Here is a 20,146-nt window from a genome sequence, read left to right on the forward strand (position 1 = left end):
CCCTGGATGGTTGGACTCATGTTTGCTGTCAAAGTATCAGTAGATTCGGAGATGTACATATTTTGTTTAAATCACATGTAATTTCCTCCTTAGTTTTAACTAAGATCTGACATGATATGATCCATTTGGCAGGTGTTTTTTTTTTCAAAGCCCACAGGATGTTTATCCTACCAGTACATCTGGTCCATACTCTCAGTTTTTAGTGGGGTCCACTTTGCTCATTTGAAATTTAGTTGTATTCTTTTTATTTGTTTTCTAGGTCCATTATAGGTACCCAGATCATAAATATCCAGTTCCTAGCTCTAATCATGGTCTGGTTGCTTTTACTCTTATACACAACAGGAAGTAATATGAAGTTATAAGGTAACCCATGTATTTGTACAACTGCATCATTATTTTTGTATAAAAATTCAAAATGGAGCAGAATTATTATTCTGTAATATTAATGGCTGCATCATTTATAACAAAGCTTATTATTTAAATATAGGACAAAATGTATTAAAAAATTCTGGTGAACTAATGGTTGAATAAATAACTTATAGTGCCTTGACTACCAAAATTTTATTTTTAATTCTCCAGAATGTGGAGCCAAGCAAGCTCACCAAGACATTTTTTTGTTTGGGTAAGTTAATCAATGAAACAACAGTATACTGTGACACTTTCTGTCTTGAAATTATTTGTCTGTGTACTAATATACAGTAAATACATACAAAAATGGCCTCTTTACTACTGAGCCTTTTGTTTTCCTGAGTTACAATACTCTCCAGAGTTTTATAATATAGACTTTCACCAAGTTGTAATCTTCTCTTGGCAAAGTCAATGTGAGCACCAGGGTTGTCTTCTGTTGGCTAAAAAAAAGTTAATTCATTACAATATATCCTAGTAATCTAAAAATCATGCAGTTTTGCTTTTTATTTGTTTGAAGATACAGAGATTAAACATGAGATTGACTTCTATCCATGCTAATTGCAGAGTTGACACAGACTGACTATTTTTACCATCAGTCCTCAATAATTATCACAACTGACCTTCCAACCACTAAAAGTCATCAGAAGCTATTCTCTTCACTGTCTCACTTAAGGCTTTTTATCATGTGTAGATCTATAACTTAAACTTCTATTAGGTTCTTTAAAAAAAAAAACTCAGCATTTTATTATTTTTTTTTGATCCACAAACAGTTTAGACTGCGTTTTCTATTGATTTGTCGGCCTATATATTACCTGGATATACTGTTGACAGAAAACCTCTCCCATCTCCTTTATTCTGGCTACAATACTGTCAAGAGGATCTTTAGGGCACTCCCTGAAAAAAAAAGAAACAGAAGTGAACAAGATATGCCAGTATTTCTATGTGTCTACCCATAAATAAAATGCTGTGTAGGAATGCTAAAAAAAAAAGTAACAGAGTATTTGTAAGGGTAATCACATCTGCATATTTTCTTTTTCATTAAAACAGTACATTTATAGAACTTTCTATAAACAAAAACAAAAATAAACCTCATGTAGTCACTTGAGTGGGACCTTCACAAACTGTAGGCACTAGAAAGCCTTAATTGCTCACCTGCAGAATGGAAAATCATGTGGTCATATCATTTGATCATTTAAACAAAAGATTCAGATAGTTTTCTACTAATACATTCCTGCTTCCCCCTAAGCAAAAGTGCCCCTGACCTCTACAAAAAGAAAACTGTAGAGTGTATTGATGTCACTAACCATATCAAGTTTAAAAGAGGAGTTGATCTTTGAGAAGTACTAAGGGGGGTTTTAATGTCCTCGACTACTCTTACAAGTCTTGCACGGATGGTTAATCTTTGAGAAGTGGCCAATCAAAAGCTTAAATAGCCTCTCGAAGCCATTTTGTTTAATCAAGTGGAACAAAAAAATGATTTTCCATTTTATTATTTCTGCTAAGTTTTGTCATCATTGGTAGAGTAAAAGCAAAGATATAGGCCAAAAGGTGTTTCCCCATAGGGTCTCAATGCAGCCAACCTCTCAGCCAAACAAAAAATTGACCACTTACAGAGGGCACTATGATTATCAACCTTGTCAAGTTTCAAATCTTTGGAACATGTGGTTTTAGAGGAGCTGATCTTTGAAAATTGGTAAATCAATAGCTAAAATAGCCTCAGACTGCCACCATGTTTAATCACGCAGAACCAAAAGAGGTTCATTTGCAAATAAAATATGCTTAAACTCTTGCATACATCATTTCAGCCAAGTTTGATTAAAATGGGTCAAGTTTCCATGTAGCAAAATGTAAAGTTTACAGACAACGACGACATACACAAAGTGATGGCATCAGATCACCAGGACCACTGGTCCAGGTGAGCAGGTGAGCAAAAAAAAAAATCTCCAAGACTGTTGCTTAAGAAAACTCCATAAGATTTGAACTAGAAAATAATATATTCACTTAGCATATCAGGATATCATAATGATGGGTAGAATGCCAAAAAGATCAAGACAACTTGCATTTGCTTTGTGTACTAATGATCATGGAATTTAAATGAACAAAGATCTGAAATTGAACCCCTTTTGAAAATAAAAACCTTGAAGTTTGCTGATTAAGTAAAGTTATAATAAGACTGTAGTAACCCAAGGTATCGCATATATCAATTAAAATGTATACAGTACATTCTTTTTAAAGAAAATGTTTGTTCTGTAATGTGACATTGTACCTTAATGGAGTAATATAGAGTATTTATTAATTCAGTCAACCTATATATCTTTTATCCAAGATTAAAGATGATATCAAAATAGCAGGCCATTTCATGTAAAAAATGAGACATTAATCCCTCTTGACTCTTGAGAATTAATCATATCACTTTGAATTTTTTTCATACATAATCATTCTTACTCCTTAAGAAATTAAATTCTTACTTCTTCAGAAATTAATTGAATTATATTTCTCTTTAACAAAAAAAGATATTGATAATAAAAAAAAAAAAAGAGTTAATACTTCAATAGATTTATGAGAACCTTGAAATTCACAATTCTTACAACCAACACCCATGATCAAGTATTAAAGAAAAGTTGTTGAATTGTTCATATTTATTTCAATTCCAATTTACTGGACAAAGCAGTTTAATTCCTCCAAATAAATACTTCTTTTATCTACAGAAACTTTTACATTGCAATTAACAACCTCTTACTATCAAATATATCTTGTATGCAGGGGGTTGACTCACTTTTGTTAAAGTAGATGTTAATTTGCACGAAACCTTGAGAAATTTAACACCTTTGGTTAATAAGTACAGTTAAAAAAAATAGGATTTCGCCTCAATTTAAGTAATAAAATTCTTCAAGCATGCACCAGACAAGTTACACACCATTTCCTTCAAGCAGTTGTTTACACAATTTTTTAATAACCTGAAGTCTTGAGTTAGGTTTTCTTTTCTTTTCTTTATGTCACTGACATTCTACCTTTTCTGTTAATTAGCAATCATAATTATTGTTAATAAAGCATGCATATGTGTTGATACATAAAAACTATTTTAAAATACCAAAATAGCTATTCTTCTTATATTCAACAACAACAAAAACCAAAAATAAAAATGCAAAATATGATGCTGAAAATTGAACTGAGAACAATCAAACTTATAACATTAACTGTTCTAAATCATAGATGATTAATTATAGAAATTAATGTTTCAATTGGTTCAAAACCCTAGACACATTTACCAAGGTACAATTTCACTAACTAATGTATTTAATGCCATGAGGGAATCAATCAACCACCTTGGCACGAAAAAGCTCCTTTAACCACTGATACTCAATTCTACATATAATTTAATTGACAGGGCTAATTCTATCATTTAATACCGATGTCAATAAAACTTAATGAAATTTTGCAGCACTAAAAACTCCTCCTTGGTACAACATGACACAACAATGAAATCCATTCAATTTTAACTGTAGTAAGATTGGTACTGAGATGTTACAATTAATAAATTCCCCAATATGTGACTATATAAAGCAGCTATTTACACTGACCTATCTAATATCAAGTTGTTACAATGTTATGCCATCTAAAGGTCCAATTCTATTACCATTGATCATTCATCAATATTTATTACCATCATTTTTCTTCATACAATGTCTATTTTAAATCTTTCCATCACAATAGACTTCTTAACTTAAATAAGGTCCCCTGTATCTCATATGAATGGACTTTAAATTTGGGCATTGCTTTTACTCAATACTGAACTATTAAATCTGTTAACAGTGTACTGTCAAAATTACTTATTTATTTTCTCTAAAAACTAGATGTTTATTAAAGGATATATTTATTTCTTTGTTAAACTGAAATTGAGTTTATCTTCTTTTCATCTCTTTAATTTGTAAGAAATTAAATTTCCTTAGCAGCTCAAGAAAAATGGAAATTAAGTTTCATAAATTTTTATTGAAAAGCATTTAGTAACATAGTTAAATGGGAGAAGAAAATAACCAATTTCTTCTGGAATGAAATTTCAAGTTTTTGCACCTGTTAAGTACAACATAAATGGATATTTAGTTTAATCAAGATCATGATGGCATTTCAAAACTGAGAACATTGAAGGTATAAATTACTGGAATATCTTATTCTCAATTCATCTGAGATTTTCCTTTTTAAATTGTTCAATAAAAGTTAATCATGAGAATGTTGACATTTTCTTGTAAGAAAAAGCCCCCCCCCCCCCATTGACAGTGACATTTCTTACAGTGAAAGAAAATAGCCAATCTGACCTTGACCTTCAATCTTATATAATCAAAATTTTAAGTTACAGACTTCACCACAAAGCAAAATCTTAGCGATACTATCTCTTCCTCAATGTTAGCTTCACTATATTGCCTAATATTTTCTTTCAATCTAATTCAAATTAAACCTATCAATTGTTCCATTCAGTCACTTCATGCAGTGACTGAATTCAACAATTGATAGGCCTAACTTTAATTGAATTGACTTTCTTTCTTTGTATGAATATATGTATTAAAACAGAAACACAGAAAAAGGAATGAGTTTTCTAATTTCAAAATACATGTATATATTTCTTCTTATAGCTTGCCCTCCATCTTTCCCCTATACAAAATATTCTATTTAAAAATAACACATCATTTGTTCTTCCATTTGATCACATGTATTCAGATCATGAACATGTGTACAACAAACAAACAAAAGTCTAACCTTTTTCATGCATAACTACAATGTGAAAATAATACACATGAATGAAAAACACTTGTCTTCAACAAGTCCTAACAGATTCTAACACAATTCTCATTATTTTTTAAACCCCAACTTGTAATTATTGATAATGTGTCTCCATCATTTATAAAAATCCACGCCCCCTATTACTATAGAAGACTTTTAAACCTACAAATTAACCATCTTTATCAACTAGATTAAACTAAGTATAATACTATCTGATCCTTATTGTAATGTCAAGTTTACTTTCTACTTCACCATGGTATGTCTATAATAAGGAAGGTCTGACAGATACCTACATGTAGCGATGACATCAAGCTATTAATCTGTAGTAGCATACATGTACAAGTAATAACTTTCATTATTTAGTGCAAGAGATTATTTTATAACATCTTGACCAATCTCCATCGACTCAAAATATAAATATCAGTTTTCAATTGCAACATTAACTCAGTATATTAAAATAATATAACAGCAAAATGTGTATAAATCTTCATGACATATTTAATAAGGTACGAACCATAGATATAACTTTTTCACTCAGGAAATAAGTGTATAAGAGAATATATTTTCTGTTTACCTAATTAAAAAATTTCTGTCCCATGAAAAGTCCGCGTAAAATGTTTTCTATCTTTTTTTTTCTGAACATCTTCTAAATTCTCATGGACATTTATGCAGATGCTTCTTTTATAACAGAAAAAACATTAATGAAATTTTTAATCATAAAGAGAACACAATGAATTGATTGTAGTTGTTCGTTTGTTTGTTAGTTTGTTTTTTTTGCATTTGGATAAATAGTTACATAAAATCTCTAGTTTCTAGAGTCAATGTCCCCTCAATCTGGACTTCCTAATAAACTCTTATTTTATTTTCCCCTGTTAACCACAAACTTGATTAAATCAGAGAATTAACTCTTACAATAATAGGAACAGTTATTGTAAATCAAGGCATCTAAACCTTCTCTCATATTTCTAACAGTCAAATCAATGACATTTCCATTACTGAAATGAATTTCAAACAGTTTTAAGTGTTTCTATCAGCTCAGAATTAGATTCTGATATGAGAAGGTCACAAAATATTAGATATTATTGAAAATACAGATATTAGATCATTGGCTTCAAAGAAATATGAAACCAAGATTAATAATTTTATAGAAAAATCTATTCTTCTTTTGTGAAATTGATGTACAGTTTTTAACAGAAGATGTCAATATTTTCTAAGAAAACAAAGAACTACAAAACTTAAACAACAATGTGACTATTCTAGTTCTGAAAAAGAAGGAAAAGGAGGATTTCCAAATATCAATAACATTATTCTATGATTTTGCCTATTTCAATCACATCAGTTCATATCTTACAAATTTAATAGGTTTTAATATTTAAACAAATATCCTGATAAAGAGAAAGCCATTAAAGTCAATAGGATAAAATACTTTACATTATATATGTTTCCATCAAATTGTATGAGTAGTTGCATCATGACCATAAATAAACTTGATAAGTAAATACTGTATACATGATATATATCAAGATTAGCTTGTACATTACATTCTAACCTACAATGGCTTTCATTTTTTTTCTGTCTTACAAATTTAAGTGGATCTTGCAGAGAAAGGGTACTATAAGACTGGTGAGATTGATAATGTATTCTACAATAAATGTATTCTGCACATAATCAAATAACAGTATCTTACCTGAACATTTCTGTTAATACATCTGATGGACTGGTTTTCTTTCCTGACAGTAGCAACTGAAGTTTACTAACACTCTGTGTTGCTGTAGACACAGGAGTTATGGAGGGGTCCTTATCCTTTAGATATCTCCTCCCCGTCAGTGGAGTCAAAGGTGCTAATGTCTTTGTCTGATCAAAATATAAAGAATAACAAGGACTTTTACTATAAGGCCATCTGTCACTCTGTTGACACAGACACAGCTCGTGTTTACGGGCCAAAATCTTCCTCATAATCGGGTGAACTATCATCATTCTCAGCCATTGAAGTATTTATTTTATTTATTATTTCTTTTGTGATATAACTGGAACCACCTAAAGTCCTGATTTCAGTCCATGCATTAGGCCACAAAATTAACAGGAATATTCACATAATTGTTTCAAATAATCAATTTTTACTGTTCAATTGTAACCAATTCATACTAAGAGATTTAAATTTGTTTACATTTCTTCTCAGCTGATCTCATTAAGTCCACATGTTATAACATTATGTCAATTCAATCATTTATATGTAAAAATACATCAGCTTTCACAAATTATCCATTTTCCAGCTTCCCAATAATTTAAATCTCTACACTATCCAAATCCCAAACCATTTACTCATATTCCTTTGTCCAAGTGCACTATATATACATGAAGTATTGAGGGAAAACTTCAACATGTTCTAACATGTTTTCCTAGGTAGTTTTCTCTCTTGTCTAAATGTGTTACATTGACAGTTAAATCTTGATTACTCAACACTTTTATATGATAACATGATATTGGAAGAAAAAGTTTTACATCCTATCACATTACTTTTAAAATGCATCATTTAAATTGGTGGTCAGGATCTTAATCTTAGCATCAATTATATATATTATATGATCCTTTTCAGTTAATTCAAATGATATACAAATATCTCTTTGTCCTTTACTTTTCTTTTTCAGTAACATTGTGAGGATTTCATTATATTTTATTTGTAAATTTTGAGAGATCCTTCGGAATCTCTTAGAGACAACAGAATACGAGCCTTGTAAAACAAGAGGCTCCCAAAAGCCTGAATCGCCCACCTTGTTAAAGTTTGTCTTTCAAGGGCAATAAAGAACACCATTACAAGGAGTCACCTGACAACTTTGATCCCTGAAGACTTTTGAAGGCCTTATAAATTGGGTAATTTCAATTGAAATGATTTTGCTAAATCTAACAGTTTTGGAGATATATGCGAAAAACAACTGTCTGACCCCTTTGTTACTTTTTAGTAATGGTGGCCATGTTTTTCGACGGATCAGAAATCCCCACATCAGTTCTATGCAGGATACTCCAAAGAACATTCATGCCAAATTTGGTTCTAATTGGTCAAGTAGTGTCACAATAGAAGAGTTTCGAAAAATTGTTAACAACGATGGACGCCAAATGATAGCAATAGCTCAATGGCCTTCGGCCAGGTGAGCTAAAATGGACACATTTAAAAGAAAAAAATTACTGAGTTCAAATATGAGGACCAATAACAAATATACTATAGTAGATTACAATAGAAAATTATAGTGATTCAGATAGCAGCAGAAATCTACGTAAATAACAACTCTTTAGGTGGCATTGTCTCCCTGCCCTTTTTTGGTAGGTTTCAATAGCTCTCTGGCATTTTCTGTCAGTTTTCCCTAAATAGATATTATGTTTGTATAATGTGCCTTCAAATTTGCCTCTAACAAGCTAGAGTGCGCTTTTTTTACCTGGATTATCCTGCCAATTTCATAAGCTGCAGGGAACACTAAATTAGGTAAATGATGATACATGTTAATTTTTTGTTATTGAATTGATTTGAACAGACCTAGAAACAAATTTTATACCAAGACAGCATGTGAAAAAGATACACTGACTAATCATATAGGACATCAAATTTACCAGTAAAATTTTACAGTGCATTTGAACTAATTTTAAATGATAAAATCATTGAACATCTTGAGTGTAAAGGAATTGTACCTGTAATCATTGCTATTAAGCCTCCCACACAATTAATGAAAGACTTTGAATCTCCCACATAAGTGTTTTGGTTAAAACTACTACATTTTCTATGAAAAAAATGTGACTTTTTACATGAAAGATTAGCTTTTATGTAAAAAAAAAAATCTCCCACATAAAACAGTGTCAAGAAAAGGAGAATCTCCCACATTTATTGTTCCCAAGGTTTATAGGTCAGAAGTGCATTGGATGTAATTCAGCACTAAAAAAGTTGAGATTTTTTATAAAAAAGTATCACTGGTCTTAGCCAAATTCTTACATGAATGTGTGATAAAAGTACTTCAGATGTTTTAGTGATGACTTCTTTGCCATTTTCAAGAGCATTTTTTTATGTAAATGAAGCAGATCATTCCTTTCCTATTATGCTTTACTGTCAATAATATTTCAACTTAAAACTTACTCAGCCTATCTAATCATGGATTATGTGAGGATGCAAAAAAAAAACAACCTAATTCCCTTATCATAAAGACTTTTATTGACAGTTTAAGTTCTAATCAAATTTGAACAAAAACAACTTGGGATTTTTATTAAAGTTTCCCCAACTTAGACATCTTGTCAACATTTCTCTTCTATCATTAATTTCTGCTACTGAGTAATCTCCTTAAAAGCTTCATTTTTAGTAGTTGATTTGTATTTAGGGGGTCTTTTTATAATTAGCTATCAGTATAAGTATTATATTTTTTTTCTCTTTATGAGCATATGAAAATAAATTAAACACTAGAAGCATTATAAATATAGAATCCTTCAGAAATCTTCAAAAAAGAAAATATTCATATTTCAATTATCAGCAATAGTAGGAGGGCATAATTTCAAAATATTTTTTTTGACTATCATCATTTACATTCTCAAATCATAGATCTTTTTATTAAGAAATGAACATAATGTCAAAGCAGACAGACAGTGACACAAGGCAAAATAAAAAAAAAACTACAACTGCTCAAGAAACAATCAATATATAATATTACATAACTATCAATTATGTTTGGGTTTTTTTTGCACCTTTCGTTATTTTGCCAAAACTTTAAAATCACACAATAATCCACCTGTACAAATATCTGACACACCTGGGTGATGTGTCTTTTAAAATGAGGTTCCATGTTGCTCCATACTATCTTAATATACAACCACATGGCAGAAAATCAAATTTTGTATTGACAGTGTAATAAAATTTTTTTTTTCATTTGATATTGCATGTACTAAAGAAAATTAAATTTTGAAAAGTGGATCCTTTAGATACTGCACACTAATAATGGAGACATTTAAGCATGATCCACAATAATATCACTACTGTCAATCAATTGTAATAAATAATCAACATTGTCATAAACCTACTAGTTCCAATAATTACTGTTACATTAAATCACAAGATCTGTAGTTAAATCAATATGGGGTATATACACCTGAATAATATTGACTAAGATCCTAACCGCCAAAACCAGTAAAAGCTTGTCTTGTGATTACAATAGAAAAGGAGGCAAAAGTCGGGTATTGGCTTGAGTCCAGTGAAAAAAAAACCCACCATAACACAATATCAATTGGTCTTATCAATGTTTAACAAGCCGTGGAAGACCACAATAGATCAGTGAAGGATTACTATTAAAATCGTCCAACAAAACACAGAGATGGAAAATAAAATCTCTCTGACTACAGTATCATTGACAAAGGGAAATCAGTTCACTAAATATTTCTTATCACAAGTTACATCTAAACACTCTATAAATGTAGTTTACTTTATAACTGATGTTTTGACAATACTGTTAAACTAAATATTGACTCTGTAGACAATTTTTGAAGAGATAAAGGGATAATACCCACTAGTTTAACTGTCTATACAGACATATTTAATCAGCTGATTATCTGGCAGTCTATCAAATCTTACTGCTTCAATTGTTCTCTAATTGTAGGAGGTCTCAATCAAATCCAGTAGACAAAGACATGTTATTTGTTCATAATTCAGCAAGACATATAGGCAAAAAAACATGTCATAATTCAATCTGTCAGACCTCCGACTATTACAGAAATCTTCTCAATAGTAAAGTAAAGTCATTTTTATTCTACTTGAGGAAGTTGTGCTTTATCTTGCTATCGAATTGATCAAGGGCTCTAGTCACAAGGATAAAATGGACTTGAGATACTTAATATAAAATATATTAAAATTTAATAAAAATTTCAACAAGCTATAAATACATGCATGGATTGACAACTTGTCATGAATTTGAACCTAAGGATTCTCTAGTTAGTAATAAATATTTCTTAAGATTCATTCAACACTCAAGGACTTTACAAAACAAGCATATTTTCATAAATTTTGGCAAAATAAACATACCACAAGGGTATTGTATGGTCTTTTAAGTACACAACAGGCAATTATACCTTTTTAATGCAATAAAGAGAGGTTGACCTATGATATCATTTAATAGATAAGTTCATCAAAATCACTGAAATATTTTCTTAGTTCTAATGTTTCCTCAGGAAAGTGGACCTTTCATGGAGTTTTTTCCCCGTCTCTTTCCACATCAAAGTTCTGATCAGGTGACTATGATCTTATATTTGTTAGTTACTTACCATCATCCTTTGATCATTTCACCAATACAGCCAATAAGTATTAAAATAAATACGGTGAAAAAAGAAGACCACATCAAAAGAGTCAACTCTTTTATCAAATTCTAAAATCTCTTTTAACCTACCTCATCCAAATGTTTTTCAAGATTTTTCTGTCGTTCATCTAACTCTTCTGACACAGTTTTGGTTTTCGCTGGTGTACCGATCTCCTCCTCAGCATCTTCACCAAGAAAAATTCTTTCATCAAAATCTCCAACACTTAGGACAAACTCTTCATATTCACTGTTGATGGCTTTGCTGAAAGTAGACAAAAAGAATCCATATTCAATTCTAAGGACATGATGTACCTGTACACAATCCAATTTGGTTCAGCTGCATGTAATGAACTTGGTGCCTGAACAATTTGGAATCTGAAGTGTAAAAATACAAATCAATGGGATCAAATGTGTACAAAAATAGAAATCAAACATTTATGTTTATTAATTTCATAATGGTCATGAAATTCAGTTTAAAAATTTGGAAAAGAGCATTTTTTTCAAACTTCAGATCTTCACCAACACACTATTGTAACAAAAACCTTTTTGGTCCTTTCCAGTAGAGTTTTCTCTTTATATACCATTATGTAAGCCTACCATGAAAATACTGCAATGTAGAGGACCATATTTGTTCTATTACCTTATTCTACACTAAGGACTGAAAATGACCTTTAAGCTTGAAATAAATAAGTCTTAAATAGAGATATTGAACTACAATTAGCTATGCCAAACCGAAAATACCACCTAAAAACTGATCGATTACTATTTTCGTACACTTTTGAGAATAATATTAAGATGGGAACAGTTAGCTGTGAAACATCATGCAATAACTAACCTGACAAATCTCTTGGCAAACTTTTGATGTTCCTTGTTGATGTTGAGACTGAAATGGCAGGGGAGACAATCAAGTTACAACAATGATGATGATGATGATGATGATTATAAAGATACAACAATGAAAGCAGTCTTCACAGAAACTATAAGACAGCAGAAATTTGATTACATAAAATATATGAAAAAAGAATTTTCTTAATCAGTAAATCTGCAAGTCTAATAACACTCATTTGTTTCTACATAATTACAAATTCTTAATCATATCAATTTTGTTTTGGTTTAATATTTATAGGTAACTATTTCTGAGAAGACTATCAAATGACTGGGAATGACACTTTGCTGAACACACATACAACATGTATAAAAAGAAACACAACATTCAGTGATATACTATTTCATCCATAAATGTACTAAATAAGGTCTGAAAAGAAGACCAGACTGTATAATATATATCTTTACTAGTTAATAGCAGAATATACTAGTGAATGATCTTGACAGTTAAAGTTTCCAAGGGATTTAAGAATAATTTCAGAGAGTTAAACAGTACTCAACACTAAATCTGTTTTAATAACAGTGATTTGATAATTTTTGAATTACAAAATTACACGAACTATGTACCCTATAAACATGACACAGAGTAGAGTAACTACTAGACTTGCTTTCATCATTGGTGATACGGGTAGAAGTCTATATTTAATTTCCCAATGATTAATACATTAAATAACATATCAAGACAAAGCATGGATGTTTGTAACCGGTTACTAAAATGTTCCATATATCAGTACACCTATTGACTCAAGTCTCAGTCAGTCACAATGATAGCCTATGAAATCAAGACTTGAATTTTTCTAGTTGAAATAAATTACAAAATTAAAAAACCTTAATGGACCACCCAATTTTAACTAGCATAGGTCCAAATGATTAGTCTTTACAAAGATAATATGGTAGTCAGTAAACATGGCAACATTCTCACCAAAAACTGATATGATCTTCCTTTCACACAGCAAATAGTTCATTTATGTGATATTACTGTAAAAATTTGAGTGTTCTTTCAGTACAACCTTGGAGGAGGGACTGAGAAAAAATAATTAATACTAAGTTCTGGAATACCAACTAAGGAATACAAGCGAATCTTTTCATTTTCAGTTAAATCAATGGTGAAAATCAGTTTTAATCTAGGGTGAAATGTTCATTCCATTGTATTGTATACAGTAACTGATCACATCTTACTATTCAATGCAAAATGAATTTCAATATAACATAAGTAAAAGTAAATAATAATACCCTTCAGAAAATCAAGCGATACTGTATCTATATCACACCAAATTATAAGATAATACAAGATTTGGAAATTGAAAATATATGGTAATTTGAAGACTGTTCTTATACAATTTAAATGTACCAAAGTTTTAACAATAAACAACCTTGCTTAACTTAGTTGAATATATATTGCTAACAGGACTATTCAATACTTCAACTTTCTTCACTGTAATGAAAACATTAAATGTTGGCACCATTTCTATTAAACATAGCTGTAGATCTAATGTAATCCCTTCCTTTCAATGACTTTATGTATTATTGGGAATCAAGCCAAAACAACACCCAGGTACTCTCCCACCATACAATTCTATAAATTATCTCCACCCCATACTTTGTAAAATGTAGGCCACAACACGTATCATCAAGTCCTATGAGACAGATCTTCCTCATACATAAACATCAGTATTGCTAGTACATGTTGAGAAATAACAGAACAAATTAGGCTGTTTCATAACAAATCTTGAATCAACATTTCCCTCAAATTTTTACCAACCCAAACTTAGATTTTGAGGAAATTCTCAAACAGAGATTTTTATTAAGTAACCAAGGCCAGTAACATGAAGATTTAGTGCTATTTCTACTTGGGCAGCTCATTTCAAAATTCCAATACTTTATGCCCCTGACAAAGGCTGTAAAGCCAAAAATTTGGGCTCACATTTATCAATTTGTTTTTACATTTTATTATTTTATTTGTATTTAGTTCCTTTTTCACCTTTTATATGTGGCTGTCATTCACCAATTCATTATTCTTATTGACCTTTAATTCAAGCCACTTCACTACATAGGTTATTTTCATTTCAAAATTGCAGTACAGTATATTATGGTATGTTATTCTTGCATAAGAATCATTTTCTGCATAGATTTAGAACACTACATGGAATATCCTCTTAACAATCAATCCACAATCATCAAAATTGTAAAATAAATTTACAATGTAGCAAAATGTAAATGTAAAGCCCTAGTCATCCTTCTTAAGTACCTGCCTTTGTAAGAATCATGCAAAATCTGAAATATGTGGTACACCCCAAAAAAAGGCTACATATTTTTATTTTTGTAATTAAGTTGTTTCATGGGTCTATACCATAAAAGTGTAATTATTCATTCAAATCTGCCTACTCTTAGGAGATAACCAACATTGAAAATCCAATAGATTCTATTGTATATGAGTGTCATTTACAGAGTTATCTCCCTTAATTTTGAAATCTACAGTGCATTCTATATAATTTTTATCTCTTAAGAACACGGGTTATATGATAAACTGAATGTTAATTTCTGTTTACTATGGCAATTCAAACAAAATATCAAAAATAAAAATATGTAGGCTTTTTATCCATGAATCACAATTTGCATGATACTTAGCTGGAGTGCTACTTAATACTTCATTCTTGTTATATTCATGTAATAAGATGAACCAGAATGAACTACTGGGAAAAGTTCTATCTATGAATATGAAATTGTTTAAGTTTACAATGTGCATTGTTTTGTCAAAAATAAATTGTCATAACTTCAAACTGTTAATCACACACCAAGAGTCAGCTAATTGTCAGTCAGAATTAAGAGAACAAAGCCCATTAAAACTATTTCTTACAGAAGGACAAAAGATAATATAAAGTACAGAATGATGGACTAAGGTCAAGCTATATTTGGATTGGGCATAATAACAAATCTGACATCCCTAAAAAGTGTTATACAAATTTATACATGTACTAACAAGAAAGAAACAGTCGAAATATTGATTGGTAACACTTTCAAGATTTTTTGATTGATTCAGAATTTATATTAAATCAGAACAGTGCATTGTCAGCAATTATCTTACCCTAAATGTCAAGAACATCTTTGTTTTTACATAACATTTCCAACAGCAACTGAAACATTTTCAGGACAGTGACAATCCCCCACCTGGATTTAATCTAGGTGAACATTATACAAGATCAAAACATTATCATTTTCTAATCAACAATAGATATAAAAACACATGCTATTAAAATTTAAGGGAAATTAAATAATGCAATATCCCTTCTAAAGCCATAATGGGAACTAAGTAACCTTAGATTTTCATTTAACCATTTGAACACAGAATTAAAATATACGGGAGACGGTAATATTATCAATATGTTTAAAAGAAACATATAAATAAACACAACACAATACAATTCCTTTTTTACTGCAAAGGAATCGTGGCATACTTTTATAAGTCTTATAAGTAATAGATTTCAGGTTTAAATAAGTTTAATTTAATTTCCATGGTTTGTGCTGTTTTTTTTTTTCACTAATGGGCAACAGAGAAGTACAAAGGGCAGCTGGAAACATCCACTGGTTTTAGGGGCAGTTGAAGAATGGAGCAGCTCAAATCTCTCTAAAACTTTGACTGGGAGATTTAACAATTAGCATAATTCTATCAGTTGTTTTACAGCATGTTACCTTACTACCATCAGCTAGCATTAAACGAAAATAAATTCAAACATGGTGACCAGACATTTTTTTAAATTTTATTATTAGAATTGGAAATATCTAAATATTACATTCATCAAAATTCAGAATATTACTTGAACTTTTCCACAATGACGTGCAGAATTGGACATTTCTTAACAGACCAAAGCAGGAATTATCTCTTTGATCAGAAACTTTCACATTAATCAAACTTTTCCCATCTTTCATCATTATCTTGGTAAATGTACATTAAACCTTCTATAATTGAATATTTAGTCATTACCAAAGGAAAATTGATAACTTTTTATCCAACATCAATACATGCAATACCCATAGTAAATAGAGCTAACAAGTTGTATCTGTCATATAAGGTAATGATTCATTTTTATAAGTGGTGTTTTTTTCCTTTTTTGTTGTTAAATGAAAATAAGATATTGGATGCCAAAGAAAAACTGAATATAAATCTATTTCTTGATGTAATTCTAAATAAAAATCAATTAGTAATAATTATCTAGTGGTCTCCTGGGAGAGTTTACCGCCAGACAGGAACTCATAGATGATAAAGAATATCCATGTCCTATGTAAACATTAGGTAGTATAAGAAAATATCATCTTGACATCTCTACAGGAGTCAAACAGAGAATACCATTAAGGGACTGTCTAAGTTTTTTTTTCAATCCTTACAAAATGTGTGAAATTAAATGGAATAAAACAAAATACAAATATTATATGTACTAATGAAAGCTTATTTTCACTCTAAAGTTATTCTTACTATTCTCGCTGGACATTTATGAAAAGATTTTTCAATTCAAAAAATCATATACAATAGCATTTATAATTTTCTTCAGTCTAGCTCCATTGTGGACTATTTTTCAATTTATCTAGATAAGCTGACTTTTAAAGACATAAAGAAATTCTTTTCTCTGAACATGATCACCTCTGTTTATCACTGACAATGGATAAAACTCTTTATTTAAAGAAAATCTCCTATTTGTAACACTTAAACCTGTTTTCATGTAGTTTTTTAACAAGATTAAACAGAAAACTTCAATAACAACTACAAAATGTAACTCAGTAAGTCACTTGATTGTGGGATAAAGAGAACATTTTGCTGATTAAAGACAATTTAGAATCTTTGCCTTTGAAGGTAGCAAATTTTAATGACAGCCTATAAAACTGTACAAACAATACATGACAATACCTTTAGTTAGGAGGATTTAAACCGGCTATTGTAAGTTAAAGTCTTTTTACTTCTAAAGATAACATCCAGATGAAATTTAGATAGAAACAAATTTTTAAATGCAAGCTTATCTATTTATCAAAAGTTACTCAATTCATCATAGAACTTAGGACATATATAAACCTGTACAATGAGTAACATATAAATATCAACATCTTCTTTAAATCGAGATCATATTTTAACTCCTATCCGCCAATCTAAAAAAAAAAAGTTATTTGTTCAAAACCACATTGTCCAAAATTTCCAAGTAAACATGCAATTTTGTACTTTATGTTAAGAAGTAATCTCCTCTTATTCCAAAGCATTTTGACTCTCCATATAAAAGTACAACACTATTTTGGTCATGAGCATAACAATATCAAAGCACTGATGGCAGAATATTTGTGGTGGTGCAATAAAATTTGGTCTTGTTTTAGTAGTTAGAGCAGAAATGCTAAGTTAACAATTAACATCACTGCAAGCTATTTCTGAATAACGAGATCCCATCTTTTCGTTTACCAGAAAGTGGATCTTGTTCCCCCCCTAAAAAAAAAAAAAAATGGCCAGAGCAATCATGTAGAGAAAAGCGTTCACAAAATCAGACAGTAACCTGTTCTGAAATCCCACATCTCAATTTTGCATATCTATAGATTGTATTTACAAAAATATCTAGTGGTAGTGAAGAGAAGTAGAAAAGTTTGGTGCCTTTCATTTTTTTACTTTTTTTTTTTTTGCTTTTTAAGAAGGTAAACACACAAACGTGTTGATTTCACATCCTGGTACAAAACCTATTTCATTGTAAATAACCTCCAAAAAGTAAGTCATTTCTTGGTCATGCTAACAAAAATCTTGAGTTTCTTTCCTTTAAGTTTGTAAAAGTACATGCAATATATCATTCCAATTTCCTGTGGTTCAAGAAAGTAGAACACATCTAACACAGCCTTCATTGTTCTACTGATGAGAGCATTTGACCTTTACATTTTGACTTTTTATAATCTACAGGATCTCTACATGTAGTCAATTTCCTTTTAAATTTCATCCTAATTAGAAAAGTTATTGAAGGTCTCATACAGAGGGTTAATCAGACTGGGGATTGTAACTAGAAAGGCTATTGAACATCTCATATAGAGGGTTAATTAAACTTGGGATTGTAACATTGCCAAAATCTGTGAAGAGACAAAGAGAATTTATTATTCATCCTCTCTCTTGGGCATGTTGACACAGGCTTCTAACAATCAAAATAATATTACTGTATTATAAATTGTTGATAATTTGTTTTGTATGTTATAATATGTTGTTTGGATGATCGATAATAGACCTTTACTTTTAATAGACTCTTAAATATTGATTCCATTCACAAAATTAGAAACAATTACATAAACTGTTTTCTTTCTATACTTTATTGCCAACAAAATGTAAACAATTTTCACACTTTTATTTAATATTAAAATAACAGAATAAATTAAATCCCATTTCCAATGTAGGTAGCTGTGTACTTTTAAAAACTGTTCCTCATTAAATTTTATTTCATGGGAATACTTTTTCATCTTTTCATCTCATATTGTGTAATTAGTCTTCAGACATGAAAAGACTTAATATTTAAAATTCATTTCTCCAAGTCGTAAGTCCTTAAAATGAAAAAAGTTACTTGCTATTATGTAAAAAATTAAATGAAAATTAAATCACTTTCTAATAAGTTATAATAACCTCATATACTATTGAATTTCATTGGGATTTAACCAGACTGTTACCTTTTATGCTTCCCCATACCATTCCTGTATACACTGGGCATTTGGGAATCAAAACAGTAAGGGACTAACTTGAAAAATATGCAAATCACAAGTTGTTGTCTTTGACATCAGGAACATACTTGTCTCTGGCTTCTTTTTGGCTCCTCACTTTGGTAGTATGGATGCTGACAATGTCACAGATGACAACAATGCCATACAATTATATGACTGCAAATTAATTTCTTGCGGTTGTATAAAAACTTGAGTAATCATTCTCATAAAACCCCATGCACCCTCGTTTTCACGCTTTAAAAAAGTCAAGTCTCTATACCACCAAAAAAAACACGAACTTAACAGGTTTCAGAGGTTAGTAAGTTAAAATAAGTGGCTCTTCCTCTACCTTCTGATAGTATATATGGCAGCTATGATCATTGGTCAATGATCATAATTATCCATATAATTTTTTAAGTAGACACCCTTAGAATGATAGTGGCTAAGAATCACCAAAATCTGATCTGCAGTTTCAAAGGAGACTTTTTAAGAAAAGACTAAAAAACAACATTACAGACAGACACAATAAAAATGATATACTCTCATACCTAAGCTTAGAAACAAAGAAAATGCTTTACTCAGGATATATTCTCTGATTAATTGACTATTGTAGTTCTATTTGGGGTAATTGTATAAAAGAAAATTTACAATGTGTACTTAGACTACAAAAGTGGGCAGCTAGGCTTAAACTTGATGAAGAATTCCGTGCCCATTTAATCCCTCTTTAATTCTTTAGGGTGGCCAACAGTTGAGAATAGAAGTAGATACCACAAGTGCCTATTGATCTTCAAATGTTTAAATGGGTTAGCTCCATCTTATTTAGCAGATAAAATAAAATCCATACCATTCAAGAAATACCATAAACAATGCTCTTTTAATTCCTAAACCTAAGACAGAACTATTCAGACATACTTTTGTTTACTCTGGCCCATCTCTTTGGAATACCTTCCCACATGAAATAAGAAGTGTAAAATGAATAACTCTTTTTAAGCAGAAATTAAAAACCTTCCTAATGGAATAATAGCAAAAAGAATAATCCAACTGTATTAACATGTACTATA

The 20,146-nt window shown here is 30.4% G+C and overlaps 1 protein-coding gene across 2 annotated transcripts in view; it reads right to left on the reverse strand.

Annotated features, from left to right (window-relative positions):
* Nucleotides 1-20,146, reverse strand: part of LOC148615824 (retinoblastoma-like protein 1) — a 56,597-nt gene that overhangs the window by 8,945 nt on the left and 27,506 nt on the right. The window contains exons 8-12 of one of the 2 annotated variants that reach the window (XM_088582454.1): nucleotides 12,337-12,384; nucleotides 11,592-11,763; nucleotides 6,872-7,038; nucleotides 1,221-1,302; nucleotides 711-848 (exon numbers count right to left, since the gene is read on the reverse strand). In XM_088582454.1, coding sequence (XP_088438580.1) covers nucleotides 711-848; nucleotides 1,221-1,302; nucleotides 6,872-7,038; nucleotides 11,592-11,763; nucleotides 12,337-12,384 — 607 coding nt within the window. The remainder of the gene's footprint in view (nucleotides 1-710; nucleotides 849-1,220; nucleotides 1,303-6,871; nucleotides 7,039-11,591; nucleotides 11,764-12,336; nucleotides 12,385-20,146) is intronic. The other variant, XM_088582455.1, reaches the window with a different exon arrangement.

The sequence above is a fragment of the Perna viridis genome, chromosome 5, assembly GCF_037379345.1.
Source record: "Perna viridis isolate PV_CMFRI_1.1 ecotype Kerala chromosome 5, ASM3737934v1, whole genome shotgun sequence".
Lineage (NCBI taxonomy): Eukaryota > Metazoa > Mollusca > Bivalvia > Mytilida > Mytilidae > Perna > Perna viridis.